This window comes from Sarcophilus harrisii, chromosome 1, assembly GCF_902635505.1.
Source record: "Sarcophilus harrisii chromosome 1, mSarHar1.11, whole genome shotgun sequence".
Taxonomy (NCBI): Eukaryota; Metazoa; Chordata; class Mammalia; order Dasyuromorphia; family Dasyuridae; genus Sarcophilus; species Sarcophilus harrisii.
The window spans coordinates 246779892-246805694 of NC_045426.1; the positions used below are offsets into that span (position 1 = coordinate 246779892).

The following is a 25803-nucleotide window of genomic DNA, read 5'->3' on the forward strand; positions in this document are numbered from 1 at the left end:
ACTGTCTAATTTAGTTACATGCTTTCCTTTCTACTTTATTAATAAATGCAGCATTGATGTTATAGATTTTCTTCTGAAGATTGTTTTAGCTGCATTTTAGAAATATTGATGAAACATTACATTTTTCTTGAGATACTCTATAAAGAAGATTTTATGAATTCTCATATGCCAAAACAAACAAAACAAGTATAAAATGTTTTTAATCACTCAAAGATTTCTTAATAACCACAAATAAAGTTTCCTCATCTCTGCACTCTTACCCACACAAATTAAGGGGGTTGGGTCTTATGATTATTTGTTTGGCTGGGGGAGATATGCCTTTAATAAAGCATAGCACAAGAGCAGAAAAAGTAAATCAGACATTGTCGCAATGTTAGCTTTAAAAAGAACAAATAACATTTCAATTCTATGTCAACAGAAAGGCGATTGAGGACCAAAGGGGTTGTCATTTGCCTGATTTCACTGGTAATTACTATATGATATAGTAATTAGCCATATTAATTACACTTTTTATTTATTTTTTAATTTTTTTTGATTTATTAAAGCTTTTTATTTACAAAGCACATGTGTGGAGGTTTTCCTGGGGGCCAGCCTTAGTCTTAGTTGAAATAATTACTTCGAAATCTCAGCCAGCTGGTAAAATGCAAACGTTTATTTCTCCTTACAAATTTGTCTGGTTAGTTAAGGCCTATCTCTCTGCCTGGCTCCAAGAGATCTTGCATCTTTGTCCTTGGCCTCTGCCTCTGCTTTCTTCAGTCTCCAGTCAGCTCCAACTCGTGGCTTCTCAATCTTCAGTCTGTGGCGAGTAGTCTTTTCTTCCAGAGTGTTCTTTCTCAGAGCCCTGTTGATGTTCCGGAGAAATTCTTCCTTTCGCTCCAAGCGCTTCCTTCATTTATGTGATCTCCCAAAGATTAACTCCGCCTTCTGGAGGGAGAGGGATTCTGGGTTATCTCCCAGAGTACTCTCTGGTCCTGAGAGAGGTGTGAATTCAGACTAAGCCAGCCCTGAATTCTCATGTGAACTCCATTGAGTACTTAGATACTTGAGCTCTCTTTAGTAAAGATTCCAACACACATGCATGGGTAATTTTTCCAAAATTGACCCTGGCATAACCTTTTGTTCCATATTTTCCCTTCTTCCCCCACTCCCCTCCCAGCTGGCAGGTATTCCAACACATGTTAAATATGTTTAAATACATGTTAGATCCAATATATGTATACATATTTATACAATTATCTTTTTTTTTTATTATAGTAACTTTTTATTGACAGAATCCATGCCAGGGTAATTTTTTTTTTTTTTTTTTTACAGCATTATCCCTTGCACTCACTTCTGTTCCGATTTTTCCCTCCCACCCTCCACCCCCTCCCCTAGATGGCAAGCAGTCCTATATATGTTGAATATGTCCTAGTATATCCTAGATACAATGTATGTGTGCAGATCCAAACAGTTTTCTTGTTGCACAGGGAGAATTGGATTCAGAAGGTAGAAATAACCTGGGAAGAAAAACAAAAATGCAAACAGTTTACATTCATTTCCCAGTGTTTTTTTTTCTTTGGGTGTAGCTGCTTCTGTCCATCATTGATCAATTGAAACTGAATTAGGTCTCTTTGTCAAAGAAATCCACTTCCATCAGATTACATCTTCATACAGTATCGTTGTTGACGTATATAATGATCTCTTGGTTCTGCTCATTTCACTTAGCATCAGTTCATGTAATTCTCTCCAAGCTTCTCTGTATTCATCTTGCTGGTCATTTCTTACAGAAAAATAATATTCCATAACATTCATATACCACAATTTACCCAACCATTCTCCAATTGATGGGCATCCACTCAGTTTCCAGCTTCTAGCCACTACAAACAGGGCTGTCACAAACATTTTGGCACATACTGGTCCCTTTCCCTTCTTTAGTATCTCCTTGGGGTATAAGCCCAGTAGAAACACTGCTGGATCAAAGGGTATGCAGAGTTTGATAACTTTTTGGGCATAATTCCAGATTGCTCTCCAGAATGGTTGGATTCATTCACAGCTCCACCAACAATGTATCAGTGTCTCAGTTTTCCCACATCCCCTCCAACACTCATTATTATTTTTTCCTGTCATCTTAGCCAATCTGACAGGTGTGTAGTGGTATCTCAGAGTAATTACACTTTTTAAAATGTTACTTTAAGGTATCTACTTTGGGGGGAGGTAAAGGAGTTGTCTCTAATGTGTGATAGCCTTGTAACTGGCAATTAGTAAGAAGACAGAATATAAAAAGAATAGGAATATGGGGACAGCTACATAGTGCAGTGGATAGAATGCTGGGCTTGGAGTCAAGAAAACCTGAGTTCAGATCCAGTCTCAGATATTTCTCTGTGACTGTGCAAGTCATTTAACCCTGTTTGCTTCAGTTTGTAAAATGAGCTGGAGAAATGTCAAATCATTTCAGTATCTTTGTCCAGAAAATCCCAAATGACGTCACAAAGAGTCAGACACAACTCAAAAACAATTGAATAACAACAAGAAGTACTGAAGTTGTTTTAGTTATTATGTAACTTTATTGAATTCAGTGACACTATAAATCACAAAATAAACCTGATTTGCAATATGATTTTAAAAAAGATTTATACTGCCAAATAAAGTATTTCTACAAGGAATGGTCTAGAGATTTTGATGCTTTCCCTCAAAAGGCCATTACACTCAGTTTTATGAAAACAAATATGCAAAATTTAAACATTTTTAAACTAAGTCTGCAAATGAGTCACTTCACATGTTTTTTCACCCATTTCTTTGTTCAGAAAGTAAAATGAACTTTCTAGAGGTTAGATATAAACATTTTCACCCTCTGTTCTGAACTGCAGTTAAAGCAAAAGTTTCAAATTATATAACAAAATTAATTTTAGAGTTGATGGGGGGGAATCTTTTTTCATAGGTTTTGTGATTTGATTTGCAAGTTTTTATGTAACAATGTAGAATTAGCACACATCACAAAAATGTGCAAGACAAAGTTGGAGCCATATTTTATTTTCACTTTAATTTAAATGGGAAAGCAATAGAGCTTGCTTTGGCTCTATGTCCTATTAATGTTGACTCATCTGCTACTGAACTGCTCCTGAGCATCCAACTAATAGCAATAATATTGTCTAGTGAGATAAGTTAATATATTTGTAATGCATACTATCATACGCATGATTTCCTTCAGCTTTTCCCTTCAAATTTGATCACTGAAATAATTATCCTTAAATATTCTTTGCTCCCCCACATCCATACACATAAGACTATATAGTAATTAACTCTACCTAACAAATGACTTGTACTAGTTTTTATAAGAAGGCTTGTTGATGGAATAGATTGACTGTTAGAATCCAAGTAAAGTTATGTAAGGTTATTTTTTCCCATTGATTAGCTTTCAATTAGTAAGATTCTTCATAAAAAAATCCATTATGCATGATTACTTTTTATTTATATAACATAATTTAAGAAGGCTATTTTAAATTTAACTTCCCAGTAGTCTTTTAGGCACCCTAGAATTCCCAGGGAGGAGGGATAATCTCTTCTTGCCATATACTCAGAAGACTTTAGCCAGTTTTTATATAAGGAATGGAACATAAATTTACTTGATGAGCAAAGATGGTTCATCTAGTCAAAAGGATCATGTTGATTTTTCTCTCTCTGCATAATTGTTTAAATAAAATATGAAGTTCAAGAAAAAAGTTTAGGTTTCTTAAGCAACATGATTCAAGGAAAACTAGCAGTGTCTAATTTTAATTTTATGAATGGGAAGAGAGACAGCAGAGTATAATGGAAAAGATTTTGCTTTTGAAGTCAGAACATCTGGATTGTAATAACAGCTCTGATACTCACCATTTCTGTGATCCTGGGCAAATCACTTTGCCACATTCTGCTTTAGTTATAGAAAGAGGGGACTAGAGTAAATAATCTCTGATTTTTTTTCCACTTCTAAATCTATGATCCTTTGAATTCAGCTACTTTCAGGTTTCTTAGAGGACAAGTTCCTGAGCTCCTTAAAAATGGACACTTGAAAAAGGAAATTATATCAGTAGGAAGATGTGGGTGTTTGTAGAAAACTGAGGATGGGAAGAGGTGTTGATGACAAGTAAGCAATATTCTCATTATCGCTGATTAGACCGGAGCTTCCCAATAATTCCATCATGATCAATAAATTGATTTTGAAATTTTACTTGAGTTGGTATCTAAAGCAGCTGACAACTACCTTCCCTTTTTCTTGCAAATTTTAGGGGTGGTACAATGAGAATAAGTGTTGAATTTAGAGCCAGAGTGCTTGGGTTCAAGTTGCAGCTCAGTTATTTATCATAAGTATAATCTAAAGGTCACTATTTAACCTGTTTCTCTATATGCATAATGAAGTAGATGACTTCTGAATTACTTTTCAAATAGGTAACTCAAATATGTAACAATTTAGGGAATGGAAATTTGCTAACTTGTACTGTCAGCATCTTCCTTCTTATTCCTCCTACTCACCAATTTCCCTCCACATTTTTCAATATAGAAATCATAAGTCTAAAGGAAATTAAAAAAAACCCTTCAAAACAACATGATATACTTTTTTCATGAGGAAAAGCTCAGGGACTTATACCTTAAAGGATAAGATGTGTGACCAATTCAATACCAAATACGTTTTACATTATATTAATGAAGATCTATTCTTAAAACATTCACACGTACACAGTGTGATATAAAATAATTTTAATGAATCTGGTATTGAAATTATAATTAAGAAGAGTAGTTATAACTTTATTGGACATTGCCATTGTTTTCATAGTTTCCAAACAACTTAATAGCTTCAATGAACAGAGTACATCTATTTTGTAATATAATATATGTGCTGTTTCAATTAATCATTAACAGAAAAAAACTAAAATAATAAATGGTCCTCTTAATTTTTCTAATGATTTAAATCCTGTAAGAATCATTTACTAAGAAAACTCATGACAGTTATAATACTTGAAAGATTTACAAATTTCAGGAAGAATAGGATTCACCATGTTTATATGAGAGTAAGAGCAAATGATATGTTCTAGATATAACTTCTTTTTTATGCTGCTAATGTAAATAATCAGGGAAAATGGCAGCTGTGATATCTTTGACATTTTAGGGTCATCCATTCAAGATATGGAGGTCCATCTCTTGTGCCATTCTTAGGAGTTCTTCTCAGAAATTTTGATTGTGACAGTCTTGACTTCAAGGTATTCATGGAGAACATATTCTCCCCTGGAGAGGAAAAATCCAAAATTGTATTTGAAATACTGAATATGTATATATACCTATATACTGGAATTTGGCTTTTGCATTAATGTCAAAAGACAGGGTAGTGTAGGAAAGTCTTGGAGTTAATAAAGCTAGTGTTAAAGTCTGACTCATGCTAGTTATATGACCATGGGTATATGACACCACTCAGTGTCTAAGGGCCTTAGATCTCAAAGAATACAAATTAAAGCTGTTATTGATCTCTATCAGTAGAAGATATTTCAACATGGGTAATTTCCAATGTTCACAAAGTCTCATTTATGGACCAAACTTTAAGATTAATGCCCTTGGAAACATTTTATCTTTTTAGAAACATCAAGAATAGAAGCAACACTAATAGAGGCACTTTCTGTGCCTCTGATTCTTCTCCTATAAAATCAATTAAATATTATGGCTTTTTTTGGATGCCCTGCTACCTTGTTTTGGAAACTGGAAGTTTTAAAAGTGAATGTTATTATAGTTAAGTAATACATGTATTACTCCATCAGACATCGGGTTGACATCCTAGGAATGTTTTCAAAACCAATTGCAAGGGATTATCTTTATGAGTAACTAGCAGTGGATGTAGGGTAAAGAGTGGAGTGAGATAGGAACACAATATAGGGGACAATTGGATAGGGATAGTGAACAATATGTCTACAGAGAGAATAGTTAAACTATGTGCAATTTCAATGGGTAGACAGGTGTTCTGCCTCCCTGTCAAATCTGTTAAGAGCTGTGACCCTGTTCCATTTCTCAGAATCTGTGTCCTACCTCCAAACTTTTGAAGAAGTGCAGGCTGGTAGCTAGTGAGGCAGGGAATATGGGAATAATTATAACAATGGGAGAGTAAATACTCTTTTCTTTCCAGATTGAGAACCTAAAATTCACTTTTCCTTAGTTATATCTCTAGATGACTGGTATTCTAAAATACAAGTGAATAGTGTATATATTTTTCTGGGTCACCACTAAATAGAGGGAATCTGAATATTTTCACTATTCAAAAATTATTTTATATTAATTATTAAAATATTATTGAATTATTGGGAGATTAAAGGTGACCATTCAAAAGACAAATTTACCACTAAGAATATTAATATTTATTCAAAAACCGCAAAATGGATACAGCAAAACAAGAAGAAAGCAATACTTCTAAATAAGCAAATACTATAAAATACTGCAAAGGAATTAAAAATTCAAGTATTTATTATTAGCCAACAACATGCCATAATATGTTTATCCTATTAGCTGGGATGAAATGGAAGAACCTTGATTTAAAACTCAGAAGCCAACATAGCTCCTATGTAGTTTAAAAATGGAAAAATTAGTACCTTTACTTAAAATGAGAAATTTAAAAGAAAAATAAATTCCATAACTCTTTAATTGACTATAGTTCTATCTTGATTCTTCTCTTCTTTTTCTTTTGGTGAGGCAGTTGGGATTAAGTGATTAAGGGATTAAGTCATTGGTCACACAGCTATTAAATGTCAAGTGTCTGAGTCTGGGTTTGAATTTATCCTCCTGATTCCAGAGTCAATGTTCTCTCCACCTAGCTACCCTGATTCTTATCTTTTTGTCCAGAAACAATTCATATCCATATAACTGTAAGGATGTAGTTTTATCTGTTTACATACTTTTTTTTTTACATTAATCTGTGGAACCTAAAATTCAATGAGCTATTTGGGTTTATAGGTTCCTAAGAAAGAGGAAGAAAGACATATGATAAAAAAAAAGACTCTAAGTTAATTCTTGAGCACATACAAAATATCAAGTGGTATCATAAAGACAAATCTTAAATAACTATAGATATAATACATAAAATGCCAAAAGGCGTTACTTACATTTCTCGCCCATTTCCAGACATCTTGAATCCACCAAAAGGGGCTTGAGGAGAAGTCACAGAATAGCAATTCACCCTGTAAAGACAAGGGTAATTTTTACTGGTATTTCAGTTTAATTCAATCAGTATTTGTTTAGTGCCTACTATGTCTGGGGTTCTTTGGATTTTATTTTTAGGAGGGAAAGGAAGGGGCATTAATTAAGGGCATACTGTGAGCCAGGCATTATGTTAAATGCCCTACAAATATTATCTCTAACTTTTGGATTAGACTTGTAATTTCATTGGAATGCAGAACTCCCAGTGAAAAACATTTCTCTACCAAAGCAGATTTATATCTTCTTTGCAATTTACAGTCCTAAATTACTTCAGGACACTTTATGGTTAAATGACTTGTCCAGAGCTGTGGACCAGTATGGGACAAAGGCAGGCTTTCAATCAAGGACTTTAAGATTTTGAAGCCATCTCTTTATCTAATACTAGAAACTACCTCTCACAGTAAGTAATTAACACGAATTTTTGTAGGTTTAGATGAACTAAAAACTGAAAGCATTTGACTATTAGCTCTAGAATAATTTATATATTTACTTCAATAATTCAATGGCATTGTCATCTCCTCTTTTGGAAGGGACTAGGCCTATCCATCTGTTTCAAAACCTGTGTGACACTCAAGAAGCCAAAAGCACTTCTATTTTCATTACATTTTAATGGATTTTATTACAAGAGAGTCTTTTATTATTGATAAGTTATACTATGAATAAACTATATTAACTGATGTTATTAGTATAAAAAGTAAAGGAGGTAGTCATTCATACTTAATATTTCACATCTATCTTATGAGTATGTCAATACCTACTTATACTCTGTGGAGTATCTCACTTTAACCTGCTTTCTCAGTGAAGTGTCTAGTTTCCTACTGAAATTGACTGCCACTATGTAATTACATTAAAATTCTTTTAAGTTCCTAGAATTAAACATGTTTTGGGAGATATACACTTAGCATATTCACCATGTTAGCGCTTAAATAACAATTTATATATTTCCACTTTTGTAAACCAGCCACTCATAATCAGATTTTAAATAAAATTATTTACTTAACAATAAGGCAAAAAGAAAAAAGAAAGAAACCAACAACATTGCCAATACTGATGTATTAAGGCAAATGCTTAAACAACAAAACAGATTATAATATACAAATAATAATAATTATAACTAACATTTATATAACACTATGTGCCAAGTACTGTGCTAAGCACTTTATAATAATTATTTGATCAAACAGCTGCATAATAACTGCAAGAAATAGGTGCTATTATGATACCCATTTCATAGATGAGGAAACTGAGGCAAATATGGATTAAGTAATTTGCCCAGGGTCACACAGCTAGCAAGGTATGAGGCTGTATTTAAAATCATGCTTTTGTGATTACAAGTTCAGTGCTCTATCTATTGAACGTGTTATTTCATAATATCTAACAAAACACTTAGTGGGGCAGAGGCATATACTTACAAAAACCTGTTTAGAGAGCATGAGTTAGGTAATTCTTTAGGTAATTTATAACCTAGGTCTACAGCTAGTGTCATCTTTTTGTCCTGGGAACCACCAAGAAAACATTTTAAAAGATTAAAAAGCACAGGTGATTTCTAAATGCTTAGAAATCTCTACAGAACAGTTAATGGAACCACTGGCAAATTCTTAAGGTGAGACAAAATTTTTGGTTCCAAGAATTCCTTAGAAGGTACTGCTTGGACTGAAAGTTAGAACTCTAAAGAAGAAGGAAATCTATCTGGACTGTTTATGTCAAGTGCAATTGTGTGTGTGTGTGTGTGTGTGTGTGTGTGTTTATGCTTCAGAGCAGGTGCTAATTTGCATTGGTAGGGGAGTTTTCCTCACAGAGAGATCCCTAATCTAATGACATCACAAGTCTAAATGATATCATAGTCGCTAATTAAGAATATATAATCTTAACATACAACACTGTGTCTTCTACATCAATTAGTGCAGTGCTGATCATGTAATAGGTATTAACAAATTTTTATTGATTAATTTTTTCCTGTTGTCCTGAACCTGTAATTTCACTGGCACAGTTTCTACTATTAGCTGGAAATCATTTCCATTGATGGAGTAAGACAACTTATGCTGAGAACACACAAGGCAAATGCTCCCAGCAGGTTGTCCAAATTGGTAGTAAAGGTCTGTGTCTGCTTGGTGGGGAGGTGCTTTTATATTTGTTTATAACTGTCATAACTCCACCAGCAGTTTCACTTTCAAGGAAATAGCAGCAAGTCCTGCACATTTTAGATTTATTACTAGCTTGGAGAGCTGCACTATAAGCAACAACTTATCATCAGGATTGATATTCTTATTGAGCTCCTTGCTATGAACAATGATCTTCATTTTCCCATGTTGAAAGACTTCCATGCAGGAGTAAGTAGTACCACGATCAGGGCCAATTGTGCACCCCTTCATCATGATTGTTGGAGAGTCGAGGACATAGGTGACCATTATGGAGGATTAAGAATTACTGCTGTGTTGAGTAGACCCCCCCCCCAAGTTTTTCTCAATAGTATTTGATTTTTCCAATTATACGCAAAGATAGTCTTTAACATTTGTTTTTGTAAGATTTAGAGTTTCAAACTTTTCCCTCTTCCTTCCCCTCCCCTTTCCCAAGATAGCAAGAAATCCGATATACTTGTACAGTCACTCAAGAGTTTTCTTTTAATGATTTTGAGATGTGATGAAGTCTCCTAAAAGACCTCATTGATAATGTTTGACTTACCAAACTGTTCCAGCTTGAAGGGCAGAGGAAATAGTTAAAGCTTTATCAAGATCTTTGGTAAAAATGCCTGCTGCTAAGCCATAGTGGGTATTATTGGCCCTTTTGATCACTTCATCAATAGTTTTAAACTTCATGATTTGTTGGACTGGTCCAAAAATCTGTTCCAAAAAAAGGAGAGAGAAAAAGAAGTGGAAGGAATGAGAGAGGAAAAGAAGGTGAGAGGGGGAAAGTACACAAATATGAATCAAATCAAATTGACTACATTTTTGTTATGTGGACAGCTTGCTATTGTTTGTTTTTTGGTTTGGGACATGAATTGAAGTACAACAAGCTTTTGTGGAGGTTTTCCTAAAATGACATGCAATCATTTTGGGGATAATCAGTCACCATATTTGGATTAGAACTATATCCATGGCAAATAATTTTTTTTATAAAATAAACCATAAGATCCTCAAGATCAGAAACTGGCTTTAGATTTGTTTTTATATTCCCAGTGACTAACAGCTTAGAGATTGGTGAGAACAAAGAGTAATATGGAAAATCTCTGATTTGAAATAGAAGTCAATCCTCTAGTTGACAGAAATATCGAATCTAAGACATCATCAATTTTAAGGTTGCTCTTCCACATAGAAAATACCTTCTGGAAATAATTGCTTTTTATGAATTAACTGTATTTTTAAACCTTTAACTTATTTTGACTACCCATTGTGTTTTGAGAGCACTACTTTGCTGCTGTTGAAAAAGTGGAATATAACTCTTGTACCTTAGGCAAATCAATTTATTTTTGATTACCCTATTTTTCTTATGGGTAAAAGAAGGGAGTTATACTAAAATGATATCAAAGATCCCATCCAAGTATAAAAACAATATCTACACTTATGACTTATTCAAATCAATGGCCAGATATTTGATTTTTTTTTCAAGGACTGCCAGAAGTGGTAAGATATCTGAGCCCTGGACACTTTTTTTTCTTTTCTTTTTTTTTTTTTTTAAAGAAATGGGACTACAGAGGGAGAATATTGCATATCCTGTATACTTGTTCACATTGTCAGTCAATTCTACTGTTTTTTTAATAATGGGAGAGTCAATGGAAGAAAGAGTTTGTTGGGCAATATCTGTGGTATTAAAAAAGGCATTGTTAAGCTTTTTACAAAATATCAAATGTGGATAAACAATGTAAGAGATTATGTTCTTAGGTATTAATTTTATGCTATAAACTTTCCATTTAAGTTCAGGTTTGACCAACAAGCATTACGCAAAGACTAGACTAATGATCCACAATGAATAAATTTGCAGGTAAAAATCAGGAGGACTGGAATTCTGTTCCCATACTTTTGAAGCAAGTCATTTTGCTATCATTAAGCCTTAGTTATCTTACCTGAAAAAAGGACAATACCACCAGTGAATAAAGTAATTCAAATATGTAAAGGATCTTTGATTTTTACCAGAGTTGGGAATTCCCTTCAACAAAATCAGGGCATCATCATATTATGACTTAGTAGGTAAGTCCTAAGGAATGGCTAAATCACTTGAAAGTTAAGTGACATGTCCACATGGCTATTTTGTCAGAAGCAAGATTTAAAACTAGTATCTCCAACTAGGAGCCTAACAGCTATTCATAATATCAGTATTTCTCTGTGTGAGTAAGGATAATGAGATCAGAAATTCTAGCACTATCTGAAAAGTTAAATAGGCTTTAAGAGGATAACTGTGTGACCCTGGGGAAGTCACCTAACCATATTTACCTCAGTTTCCTTATCTATGAAATGAACTGGGGAAGGAAATGGCAAACTACTTCAATGTCTTTGCCACAAAAAATCCAAATGGAGTCATTAAGTGTTGGGCATGATTGAAATAACTCAACAACAAATGAGAATAGTACACATGGGTATTCTAGGAAATGTTTACAACTGGCTGTTCAAAAATGAGAATTCAGATTTACTTTTAATCTACATTATTAACATTTCCTTCATTACTTTTTCAAGTTTAGTAAGCCAACAAAATAACAAATCATATCTTAATTTGTAAGATTTGATGTCAGAGTAGAACAGCCCAGAGAATACCATGAAAGAGACTGCTATCAAAAACTCTATTCTGTGGCTGAAGAGCAATATTTTTTTTAATACATTATCTTTTAATGAGATTCTTGTGTTTAGATATAGTGACTTTTTTTTCCTTTTGATCTCTGCCATATATAAAGATATTAAGGAACTGGAGAGGGGTCAGAGCAGTTCAGATGAAATAGCATTCATTGACTTTGGAATCAAAGGACATGGATTCACATCTCCATCAAATGATGACTATTTTGTGTGATCCTATGTGATTTACTCTATCAAAGCTTCAGTTTTTTTAATCTGGAAAATAAAGGAGTGTTAAAGTCTTCTGAGGTCCCATCTAGCCCTTTCTATAAGATTATGATACTAAAAGTTTGATCTCCACTATTAAGCAGATGAAATAATAGGTCTGTTGGAATAAGGCGATGTAAAAGGAATGTCCTTGGTGTAAAAAAGAGAAAATTAAGGAGTAACTCCAAGATTATCATAAGAGTCATTGATTCATTTTATTTGTAACATGATAGCATTATTAATCAATTAATAATCAATTAATGATTAATTACCCAGAAATTATGTTTCTCTAACTTTTAAAATTTCACAATCTTCTACTTTGCTATTAAATAATATTTATAGGATGCTCTGTAATCTTTGGAATGCTATCTAAAAGTTAACAATTATCATTACTGTTGATATTTGATGGAATAAGGGAATTAGATGGAAAGGGAAGCCAAAAGTTGAATCGAATAGGAGTGAAAACTGCATGTAGTTAGGGTAATGAGAATATTAGGAGATACAATGAAGTCTTTATTTCTCTAGAAGTAGTTATAAAAAAACTATTTGTTCTGGGTAGTTTAGTTAACTGCAAGGTAACAGGTATAATATAGTTTGGAGCTGCCATATGATATTTAGTATTTTTGTTGGTTTAATATAATTTGTTGGGTGTTCAATGTTTCCTAGCCTAGATGACAATAGCTATAATTCTATCAATAAATGAGACAAGGCAATTAAGGTAAAATAGAGAAGGAGATTAGATTCTACTGAATAAGTTATTCAACCAGGTGTATATTGAAAATGGACACTTTGTATAAAGGTTGATAAACAAAAAGAAAGTAACTGAAGAAACAGTATGGAATCGAGTCCTTTACCTCTTCTTTGGCAATGCGCATCTCATCGGTAACATTGGAGAAAACTGTAGGTTGGATGAAGTAACCTTTGTCTCCCCATGGTCCTCCTCCACATTCCAATTTAGCTCCTTGCTTCAACCCACTCTCAATAAGGTCAAGTATTTTGTTGTACTGCTCTTTGTCAATCTACATGAAAATATGAGGGGCAGGAGAGGTGAGGATAACAAAAAGGAACAAAAAAAAATAAACCTAGAATGACAGTGATTCTTTGAACTTATAATTAAGAAAAAAGAGAAAATGGTTAAATGTTGCAGATATATCTATATTGCTTTTCTGGCCTGCAAATTAGTTTTTTTTAAATCTTTCTTTGTAAAATATTATCTAAGTGCAAATTAAGATTATTGTTAGTCTTAAAAATGTGTGTTGAGAAATCTTATGGCTAGCTGAGTCTTTGACATGTGGCTAAAATAAAGGAAAAAAGAATCACTTTTAAGTAGTTGGTCTTAAATTATTCCAGAATGTCTCAATGTAAAGTTATAGATTCAGAATCAAATTGTACTAAGATCCTTGGAAAAATGAAAGAATAAAATTTTGTTTAATTATAATTCAACCAAAGTCCATTCTAATAGGCTTTTAAAATCAAGAAAACATACTCCAGTTAATCTTGGTTTACCTTTTTTTGGTAAAAATAATTAGAGTCATCAAGAACTAGGCCTACAATTTAGAAGGGATATTTGTTCCCAATGAGTTCACACTCTCCCCTGAAATCAATAAAGCTTATGGCAAAACTCATCAAGAGATGTTTAAAATGGTAGCTTAAACTGGGAGGCTAGCATTTCCAGGCCAGTTACTTAGTAATGAACAACACAATACACACATAATTACTGCCTATTAGCATTTTCTCATGGTAACTATCTCTTGGCACTATTGAATGCCATTGAGGTTATCCTAAGTAAGAAAAATTTAGTAGATATTCAGTTTCTTTGTTAAGTATTTTAACATTTATTATTATGCAAAGAAAAAACATAAAAAATTATCAAAGGAAGAGAGTGATTTTAGTGTTCTCTTTTCTGATCCATTCTGAAAATAAGAAACTTTTAAACCTTATCTTTATAAAATACCATTTTCATCATCTTTGAAATCTACTTCATCAAGTCTGTGGCTTGGCTTCCAAATCCATTTCTAATTAGATCTCATCCTATATGACTATTTCTTATTACTTCCCAAATATGTATCATCTCTTTGCTAATGTGCACACGATATCTTTTACTTTGTGTCTATCTAAATCCCATTTATCATCTCTTATTATATGAACAGAGGTATTACCATCCTATTATTGCTCCCTTTACTGAAATAGAGTTCCTTGAGTTCCTAGAGGACAATAAGTAGAAAAGAACATTGATTTGGAGTCAGAGGACCTAAGTTCAAATCTTATCTTACTTCTTTGATTTGGGGTAAGGTATTTTATCTATTCTTCTGTTTCCTAATAAATAAAGTGAGAGTTGAATTAGATGAGGTCTCAATCTCATATGCTTTGTCATTGTTCAGTTGTTTTCAGTTTTGTCCAACTTCCTGTGACCTTATTTTGAGCTTTGAATTCAGGGAAGCAATAAAAGGAAGTTTGAATTTTATATTGAGGTGTAAGCCCTCACTGTGATCCATTCATTTCTAGGTATTGCATCCCCTATGAATTAGTGAAAAGGTGTAAAAAAAAAAATAGCAATTTTAGTCAAAGGAATTATTCTATTCTTCATTTGAGGGACACAAGATTCCTCTTTTCTATACCAGGCAAGAGGACATGTGAGGATAATTTTATGACAATTTATTCCCTGCTTAAAGAAGAAAATAGGGCTGTGCTTAATTTTTTTTAAAAAACAAGGATTAATAATAAATAATAAAAATAAATAAATAATATAAATAAATAAAATAACATTTATATATTACTTTAAAGTTTACCTAGTACTATTTGTATATTTTCTCATTTAAACTTCTATAAGTGCTATTTCCATTTTACAGATGAGGGAGCAGGTTGAGAGCCTTGCTGTTGGTCACATAATGTTTGAGGAGAGATTTCAACTTAGTTCTTCCTGATTCCAGTCTGAGGAAGTTTTGTTCCTTGCTCCAAGTTGGGAAATCCTGACTACACATGTTTTCAATCTATTCTGTCTTAGGAAAACAAGCAAGGTCAGCATCATCCACATTTCATTCTGGATCAAGTGAAAGGAAATAGAGCCAAACTTCCTTCTTTCTATTGATCTGTTTCCTATGGTGTGTATTTCTTTATTACCAACCTGAGGGCCTTGCTGTACTCCTGGTTTCAGAGGATCCCCCAGTGTGTATTTCTTGGCACGTTCTACACTCCTCTTCACAAACTCATCATAAATAGACTCTTCCACAAAAAGCCTTGAAGCAGCAATGCAGCACTGCCCCTGGTGGAAGAACACACCATGGTGTGCGAATTCCACAGCATTATCCACTGTAAAAGAAACATCATCAATCCACAAGTTATCCAAAGTCAAAAACGCATTTCCAAAAGATGACACATATACATGTATACACATATATTAATGTACAAGTACATGCACACATGTCCAGAGAAATGACTATGAATATATGTTTTATGATTCTTGGAACTTCATTGTCACTGAATATTTGTGAATGGAAACTGCAATAAAACTATCATAAAATGATTGTACACATCTTTTGTGCTCAATTGCATCAAAATATTGCTTTAAAAAAGATTAATTACTCTCTAGTTTTGGTAAAAGGGATCCCTGAAATGAAGGCTAAAAGTTTTTTTTTGTTGTTTGTTTGTGGGTTGTTGTTTTGCAGTTAAGTCTATATTAGAAGGCAATATCACCTTTTTAACATAATAATATCCCAGAAGCTTAGGTTGGGAATTATGCATAATTTTTAAAAACTTTGCATATTGTCAAGATCTATTTATTTTTTGGCTGAAAGATTAATTCAATCAATTTAGGAGTCTTCCTATATTACCCTTTGTTAAGTCAGAATCCACTAAAAGTCACAGTTGGGGAGGGGGGCAGCTAGGTGGTGCAGTAGATAGAGCATCAACCCTGAAGTCAGGAGGACCTGAGTTCAAAGCTGGTCTCAGGTGCTTAACACTTCCTAGCTGTGTGACCCTAGGTAAGTCACTTAACCCCAATTGCCTCAGCAAAACAAACAAATAAATAAAAATAAAAGTCACAATGAGTAAAGTATTAGGTCAAGAGTCAAGAAACCTTGAGTTCAAATTTAGCTAACTAACTGTGTTAGTGTCAGAGTGACTGTGTGCTTGGGCAGTTCAGTTAAACTCAGTTTCCTCAAGTGTAAAAAGGGAATAATAATGGCACCTATTTCCCAGAATTATTGTGACAGTTAAGTGAAATAATTTATTTATAAATCACTTTTCTACATATATGTTTTATTGTTTTTTTTAGGTTTTATAGTTATTTTTTGTCATTACCATCTTAATTAAAACAACCTACATATTTAATTTCTGTTAACATGATGAAATTTTCTCCCTGTCTTAAAATCCTTTTGAACTACTTTGTGAAGAACAAAGGCTTTAAAAAGCAAGCATCTTTCAAGGTGGTACAAAAAAATGCAAGGACAATATCTAGAAAGCAATGTGGTTAAAATTTCAGGAAGTAGATGATAAAGTACACATCAGAGATCCTTTATGTCCTTTACATACCAGAGTTTAGCCCTTCTTGCTGATTTGAAAAGATTGAAATAAAAGACAGTGAAGTATAATTCAGGGCTTTTTAGTTTGTGGATCATCTTCCAAAAATGGAGACAATGGAGTTAATTTGTTTTATTCTAAAACAAAATCAAGTAAAATGTGAGCACCTGAAGGGAACTACTGCTTTAGTTTTTGTCTTTTCTGTCTTTAGAAGGGAGCAAAATGCTTTTCAAACAGAAAGGGCTTAGGAGTGTAGTTGCTGATTTAAAAATGCCTCATCCTATTGCTCTCTAGCATGGTAAAAGTAAGAGAACGAAGTGTGTAAATTATACTAACAGTCAGCATCAGCAAATACAATGCAAGGACTCTTTCCTCCCAGTTCCAGTGTAACCCTCTTCAGGTTGCTCTTCCCAGCAGCTTGTTTGATTAACAGGCCAACCTGAAAGAGAACAAAAAGAGGAAATTGTTTCCTAATAACGAAAGTTGGTTGGCTGTCATCCATAGCTCTTGGATTTTTATGTCCTGAATTTCTCATGATGTTTTCTCATTTATATTGTTTGTTTGTTTTGCATTTACTCAGATGGAAAACTGAAAGAAATAATTTTCAGTATCATTTCCAATTTGAAAATTGTATGATTATGATCTCCTTTATTCACCCTCTCAATCACCTTTTAATTAACACACTAATAAGAAGAAAAATTGGAAGGAAGCATTTGGAACTGACTTTTGCTTGCATTTGGATATCTCTGTGTTTTATCTTACTGTAGAACAATCCTGCAAACCAATGTCTCTTATTATAGCTAATATTTAGCAATATTTAGTTTTCCAAACTAATCTTTGGCAAATGAACAGAGAATTCTTAAAATGCCAATTAATAGCATAAAGTCTTAGTTTTTATTTTGCATAATTATTCCTCCATTAATACTGGAAAACCAAAATGAATGAAAAAAGTATGTTGACCAGGTTATGTCATACAGTTGGATGAATAGCCTGTCAAATAAGTCTGACCATTATAACTTTAGTAATCACTGGAAATGGACAACGGGTTAATCATAGAATTGAATAGTAGGAATAAGACTGGGTAGTAACTGGAAAAATATAGAGTGCTCTTAGCAACCCCAAATATGTTGCTCCTGAAATAATTTGTTGATTATCAATACTCTCAAAAGAATTATAATTACAAATAATACAAAGAACAGTAAAAAGACATTAGGTATATATAAGTACACTGTAGAACATCAACGATCTCTTGGAGATATGAAAAATTAAACTGAGGTTATGTATAATCAGAAAAAGAGGTGATAGTAACAAAAAGTAAAAATGATAACTAAAATGTCCATTTTGTGTATTTATTCAGAAGATATTAAATTAATAAATGAAAATCCTCCAATGCTTTTTGTACATCTTCAATGAGAAAAATGGATAAGAATTGTATAGAAAAAAGGCACAGAGCAGTTATGTATTGTATTAATCAAGGAATTAATAATACTAATAAAATAATGGATCAATGAAAGTGTATAACTTACTTATTGCTACCATAGATTACAATGTAGTATTTAAATCTCCTTGTATGTTTTTAAGTTATATTAAAACTGATTTAATTTTATTTCAATTATCTTCAAGGAATCTAGAAAAAGAATTTTCTGGTATCAAGCCTATCTAGATAGTTATTTTAATTAAAAACCATTAAGATAGATACATTATTGTGGTGGATATAGATGGATATGGTATATATTTGTGATATCTTTTTCTTAACATATGTATTTATGTATAGATCTTGATCTTTCCCTTTCTTTCTCCCTCAACCTTTCCTTCCCAACTCATAAACTATTAGAATTGGAAGGTGCTTTAAAGTTTATTTAACCCAACCCTTTTATTATACAGAGGAAGAGACTGAGACACAATGAAGTTGTGATTTGCTGAATATGTACAGTTACTTAATGACAAAATCTTGGATCCAAAATTTCTGATTTCAAGGTCTTTGCTGTTCTTCACAGGGTTGTGGTAAAAAAGTACTTTCTAATCTCTCTAAAATGCCATAGGCATGTAGGACCTTAGTAACCCTACCATACCATTCAGCATTGATCTTATGAAATAATACCCTAAATAGAGAGTAGTCATTTAAAATCACAAAGGCTTGGTTTGTGTTTCTTTCATAGTATCCATCACTACACTGTAACCTCTACATGTAAATACTGATTTCATGACCATGATCGAGTCTTGCTTATTAATTCTTATATGTCTACTCTTAACTCATCAATGAGACCCATCTTGGCCTTTCTTCCTGTTATTCTTGTGTGTGCACAGAATTCAAGTTTATTAGGATGTCTGTCTATGTATGACAAACATAAGAAGGAAGAGCACACTGATGAGTTCTAGGAGTGGAAGTAATAGTGCTTCCATCAATCAATCAGGCAGTTTTAATTAATTAAATGTCTACTCTTTGCTAATGTTTCTGCTACATACCATAAAAAAGCAAAAGAGAGAGAATTCTTTTAGGGAGGCTTATATTTTCTCAGACCTAGCACAGTGTCTTGCAAATAGAAGGTACTTAAAGATTACTGGTTGAATTAAATTGGAGACTCTTCTCTCCCTAAATTTTTTCCCTCTAAACCATGTTTGAAGAAATTAGATAAGAATGTAATTTAAATGGAACTTGACCCCAAAATGGCTACATAAACTAATCATTGGTAATACCTTAGTTTCTTACTTGGCTTACCTCTGTGGACCCTGTGAAGGACACTTTATCTACATCCATGTGAGAAGAAATGGCTGCTCCAGCTGTGGGTCCATAACCAGGCACAATATTCACTACTCCTGGAGGAAATCCTGCCTAAAAGGATAGAGAGTCATAAATTAATCTCAGAGAAAAAAAGCTCTAAAACTACTATGAATAGAATGCTTTCCTTATTACCATCACTATCAGGAACTTCAGAATCTAGTTAGAAGATTACTATACAAATTAGGAAATCTTCATTCATTTGTTAATTTTTGTTATTTGTTTTATCCTTTAATAGTAAAATATCTTTCAAAAAATCTTTATATTGATCTAAGGATGAAATAAATTTCTGGAGATTAAAGTTTCATGAGGTAGAGGAAGAAGATCAGAAAGTTAAAAAAAAAACCCTCTTTCTCTAAGCATGGTTTCATTCATTTATTCATCATAACAGAAGTATATTGTTGGTATGTTCTAAAGATATTCTTGATATTTATCTCTCCCCTTGTTTTTTTTTAATGACTTATTATGAGGCAACATTTAATTCCTATAATCCTTTTAGATTACAACATTAAGAATGGCCATTGAAGAGTTAGATTCAACTGTTAAAGAGTTTTAGGCGTAAGAAACATTCCCATGTTGAGGGGATATAATATATTATTCTATATATCTTTCTCTAGATGCAGATGGTATCTTTCTTCATATATCTTTCATTTTTAATTTGAGTTATTTTATAATAATCCAAATAACTTAATTGTTCAAAATCATTCTTAAAACAATATTGCTGTTACTATATATAATGATCTCTTGGCTCTACTCACCTCATATTACATAATTTTTGCAAATATTTATGTGGTGGGATATATTTATGTGGATTTTCTGAAGTCAGTGTCAAGGATTTTAATGTTTCTTCATGTTTAGGCAGGGTCCATTGGCCAATTTGCAGTTAGGTGAAGAAGTAGTTTTACATAATGCAAAGTGAAAAAATTGGATCATCAGGATGCTTTAGTGTGGGCAACACCCCAGTTTTTCACGTAGTGGATTGTTAGAGAGCATGTTGTGACTTAATAAACTTACCTCTTTAATTAATGATGCTACATGAAGAGCAGTGAGTGGAGTCTGCTCTGCTGGTTTAACAACCACGGTGTTTCCACAGCAAAGGGCAGGTCCAATTTTCCAAACTAGCGAAACCAAGGGGAAATTCCACTGTAAAGCAATAGACGAACATTGAGTTATTCATCAATACTAACTTGTATTTTCCATTAAAACCATACCCTGATGCCTCATGGTATGGGGTGACTATGAGCAGTGGAATAAAAATTCTAAAAGGTGTTATTGAGGTAACAGTCTTTTAATTTTAGGGGAAGTGATAAGTTATGTCTTCTAAAGACCAACATAGTTATTTTTGGAGAGGCTAATCAGAAGAATGGCTACCAGCTCTTAAACAATTTAGGAAGAATATCTACATTGAGAGAGTTTTTATCAAGATCAAAGAAAGGAGAACTCACATTAATGAAATAATAGATTTGTGAAGCATTTAAATAATGAACTGAATCTCACTCACGATTTCCCACACATTCAACATTTCCCAAACATTAAATAATAATTATAGTATTTCCAACTCAACTTGTGATATTATAAATTTTAAATGATTACAGGTTTGATGGCAACTCCCATATATTTTAAAAGAACTTTTAGAAAAAATAACTGCTGTGTGTAGGGAAGGAGTGGCAAGTTTAGCCCTTTAATTTGAGTCCTTATGAATGATTTTTCTTCCGAGAGAGCAATGTTTCACGGAGAACGAACCATATTCTCAATTGGACAATAAATGATTAAAAACTGAAATGCTTCTTGTTCTCTTGGTCACTTTTTATTGTTTTCAAATTATCATATTGATGATTTAATGATCAGATATTTGAAACCACCTTGCAGATCAACTAGTTTGTTGGAGAGAGCTCAGAAAAAATATATATGGCATTATAATCATCTACATTTATTCATCAATTCATTCATTATTCATCTATCTATCTATCTATCTGAATAACATACTAGAAAGTACAAATCTTTTAAGATCTAGATAACCTTTCTTTGGCTTTAAAGGAAATCTTGGCAAGGATGGACTCTTGGCTTAAAGGAATTTTTAAAACTGTATTTTTTCAAAAAGTTTTCAAAGTTTTATATGTGGAAGCAACTTACAGGAATGATTTGGCCACAAACACCAATAGGTTCATGTCTTGTATATGAGAAAAACTTTCCATCTGAAATAAACAAACAAATCCCAAAATTATTATTACACAAATATGTTTCTGAAATAGCCAATAGAAACAAAAACAAATATTTTCTATGTAGAAGGGATTTTATAATATTGCATGATATACTAATGTATGATATTGTCACATATATATATATGTATATAGACAAATGTATATATATTATATTTTATCAATAGAACATCTAAATTCTTATTACTACTACAAATGTGTGTGTGTGTGTGTGTGTGTTTTTAATCTAAGTGACCTTTATTGTATGGTATGGCATTTGATCTGACTCAAATCATGCAGCCAACTCACATTAGAACAACCACAAAGATAGGTGTTAGAAGGGATTCAGAAGGTGGTATAATCCAATTTTTCAAACATTCTGAAACATATTTGCAAAGGTTTCCAGAAAATCAATGGGAAAATAACAGAGAATGGCATGTATATGGAAGTGGTGGGTAGACAGAGAGCAGGACATTAATATCATCCTGGAATTGTAACATATTGATGATTTATCAACAAAAGAGAATTCAGGATTCCTAAAGTATTCATGTTTTATTTCCTTTGCTGGTGATAAAATCTCCATCAATGTCCTGTCCTAAATGATTTAAATAATGAAAACAGAAAGCCACAAACATTCCCTCCTCTTTTTCTCTCTTCTCCCTGCCCAAAGACTTCTGGTCTAAATCTGAATCTGATTTCATTCCACTTACATAATATCCAATTTTGTCTTTTCTGCTAAGTAAAAAAAATTCCTGTTTATATTTCCCAAGAACCTAACAAAGGTTCTAATATTGTGTTTAATAACTATTTGTTGCTTTTGAATACTCATTCATTTCAATGTATTTGTACATTTTGTTCTTGCACTTCATACAAAATAGAAACTAGACCCACCAAAAAGCCCATGTCTGTATAGTACTATTTCCTTACTTTTTTTTATCATTGCTATTCTGTGTTTCACTGCTTTTGACCTGCCCAATCCCCATCTCATATCTGTGGTTCACCTTGGTTGGTCTTCTTTATTAGTTTTTAGGTAGTTTCAGTGTTGCTAGGTTATCTTAAATCCTTAGGGAAACTTAAAGATAATTTCGATCAAATCTTCAACTACCAGGCTCATTAAACTGAAGAGTGAAGTTAGTTCTGTATGCTGGAAGTAGAGCATGTCTTGAGGACAACTTTTTTTCCATTTGTTCTTTAGAAGTAGGTTTTAGACTAACATTCAGCTGATCTCCCAATCTTTATACTCAAACTCTGCCTCTCCTTGGTGATTACGTCAATTTTAGACAAGTATGTCATTTCAACTTTTCTGAATTCTAATTGAGCTGAATTACACTAATAATTCTTAGTTCTAAATATCTATGTATCATTCCATAACATTAACTGCATTGCCCCCAAACAACAAAAAATCCCAGAACAAACCAAAAACTCAAACATACATTCTTTCACATCTCCAATCTGAGACTTGAGGTTACACACTCATTTTTATCTTTTTATGAGTCAACAACTTTCAGCAGAATTTTACATTAGTAGTACAAAACAAGATTAAGGGCGAATGGTTGTGTCTATATGTTATCAAATTATGGAAAATGTGCTGGCTAACTACTGCTTGATATATGAGCATAACATCTCATTGCTGATTAAAATCAAACCAAGCCAAAAAACACTAATAACACTAATGTAGGTTTTGAAAAGTCAGACCCTATAAATGGGTTGTATGTTTTAAATTTTATTCTTTTCAATAATTATTGTATTTTAGTATATTTGATATTATATTTAATTTTTAAATATTTCCAAGTCTGTTAATAACATAATTTTGCTGAGTTTTTCAAAGGCATATAATAAGTATTAACAAACTTTTGCAACAGAAATTCTTAATTATTTGTTAATCAACCAATCATCACAAATTTTATTAAGCATCATATATGATATATAATAATAAAGATATATATATATAAAATAGTTAAATACAAGATAAACTTGAAGGACAAGACACAAAATTGGGGAGCCTAGGAAAAGCTTCATATAGAAGTTTGAATTACATTTTAAAAGAAGAAAGATACTCTGTAGGAAAAAAAAAAGATAAGGGAGTGAATTACAGGAATGGGAGACAGTCATTATAAAGGCATGGAGAGGGGCATAGACTGTCATGTGTGAGCAAGAGAGGCCAATTCATTTGCAACAAAGAATGTAGGAGGGATATTAGTGTCCAATGTAATTGGAAAGATAGGTTTAATCTGTGACTTTAAATGTTAAATTGGTGAGTTTATATTTGATCCTTAATGAACTAGTAAGCCATTGGAATTAGTTGAATAAAGGAGTTACATGGTCAGATTTGTACTTAAAGAAAATCACTTTAGCAGTAATGAATAGCATAGATTGGAGAAAATATTGGAGAGAGAGACCAGTTAAGAGACTGTTTTCATAATCTTGCCAAGAAGTGTTGAGAGCCTAAACTAAGTCAATATTTGTATGAATGGAAAGAGGGTGTTGGATGGGAAAGTTGTTATGAAAATAGACATAGCAATATTTCATTCACCCAGATAAGGTATGTGGGGTGAGGAATTTAAGTTAATTAATATGATGCAATGGAAGGAGGCTGGTACATTGAAATCTGGAAATGAAAAGAGTTTAGTGACAAAGATTAAGTTCAATTTTAGACAAATTGATTTTTAGATATCTCTATAATATACAGTTTGAAATGTTCAATTCATAATCAAGAATGTGAAATTGAAGTTCAAACTATAGATTATGGCTAGATATGTAAAAGGGGGAATTATCTTTTTAGAGACAGGATGTAACCCATAGAAGCTGATAAAGTTACTAAAAGGGAATGCAGAAGAAGAGAAGAAGCATTTGAAAGAACCTTGAGGATTAGAAAATGTGACATGGATAAGTTAGTAAAGAAGATTGAGAAGAAACAGTCATTATATGGAATTATATTTTTCATGATTGCACACACATAACCTATATATAATTGCTTGCTGTCTTGGGGGAGTATGAAGAAATTGGAGGGATGGAGGAAATTTGGAATTCAAAATCCTATTAAATATGAATGTTGAAAATTATCTTTATATGTATTTGGAAAAATAAAATACTAATTTACATTAAAAATAAGAAAATAATTTACATAAAAAATAATAAAAATTTAAAAAAATTAGTTAGATGGGAGTCAAAGCAGGAGAGAGTAGTGTCAGAAAAAACTTAAAGGGGAGAAAGTATCTAGGAGGAAAGGATGGCTAATGATGTGAAACTCAGCAAATGAGTTGAAAAGGATTAGGCTGAGGAAAGAACATCAGATTTGTCAATTAGAAATTAGCAGTTTAATGAAGAGGGTAAAAAGATTGCTGAGAAGGAAAAGGGGAACAATTGGAGGCAAGTAACATGAAGTTTTTTCTTTCTAAGACTTTGACTAAAAAGTTGAGAGAGTAAGGGTAATAACTTGAGGGGATGGTAGGATGTGAGTGTATTAAAGATAAAGGAGACGAGAGCTTTTTAAAAAAACAAAGATTCAAGATAGAGGCAGGATGATTGTAGAATGCAATCTGCTGGAGATGATAGGAGGGAATAGAATTTTATGTACATGAGCAAGGATTGGCCTTGGCAAGGAGATTCTGAATCTGTCAGAGACTAAAGCAAAGGAAGAAAGACTAGGAGAGAGGAGGAAAAAGTGGTAGAAAATATTAAAAATAATTCTAGCATCAAGTGCTAATATACTCTTTTAAAAAGTGCTTCTCAAATTTACTTACCAATTGGGATTGTACGACCTTGAATTTTATCAGCCCAACTTGCACAGTAGCGTAGAGTTCTCACAGAGAAACCTAAATCTAGCTGATAGGCATGGGAAAAGACTTTTCCACCATTCATCGATTCTATTGTCTGAAAAAAAAGATCAGGCCCCACATTGAGTTTCAAGTACTATTAAAAGTGAGTATTAGATTAATTGTATTTCAGACAACAATCTTGTTATAATGAGGAAGGGAAAAGTAATAGGTAAGTTTGTACTCAGGCTTCACTGTTTATTCTAATACCTACTAATAAGGTGACCCTGGTCATACCACTTAAATGCTTATGGCAACACCCTAAGACCAACCTCCAA

The 25803-nt window shown here is 32.7% G+C and overlaps 1 protein-coding gene across 1 annotated transcript in view; it reads right to left on the minus strand.

Moving 5' to 3' along the window:
* Nucleotides 1-4698: 4698 nt before the first annotated feature.
* Nucleotides 4699-25803, minus strand: part of LOC100919222 (retinal dehydrogenase 1) — a 32677-nt gene continuing 11572 nt past the window's right edge. The window contains exons 4-13 of the mRNA XM_012542904.3: nucleotides 25454-25583; nucleotides 21646-21707; nucleotides 20527-20655; nucleotides 19453-19566; nucleotides 17070-17172; nucleotides 15340-15524; nucleotides 13070-13234; nucleotides 9871-10028; nucleotides 7095-7169; nucleotides 4699-5238 (exon numbers count right to left, since the gene is read on the minus strand). Of these exons, the coding sequence (XP_012398358.1) occupies nucleotides 5166-5238; nucleotides 7095-7169; nucleotides 9871-10028; nucleotides 13070-13234; nucleotides 15340-15524; nucleotides 17070-17172; nucleotides 19453-19566; nucleotides 20527-20655; nucleotides 21646-21707; nucleotides 25454-25583 (1194 nt within the window). The 3' untranslated portion in view covers nucleotides 4699-5165. The remainder of the gene's footprint in view (nucleotides 5239-7094; nucleotides 7170-9870; nucleotides 10029-13069; nucleotides 13235-15339; nucleotides 15525-17069; nucleotides 17173-19452; nucleotides 19567-20526; nucleotides 20656-21645; nucleotides 21708-25453; nucleotides 25584-25803) is intronic.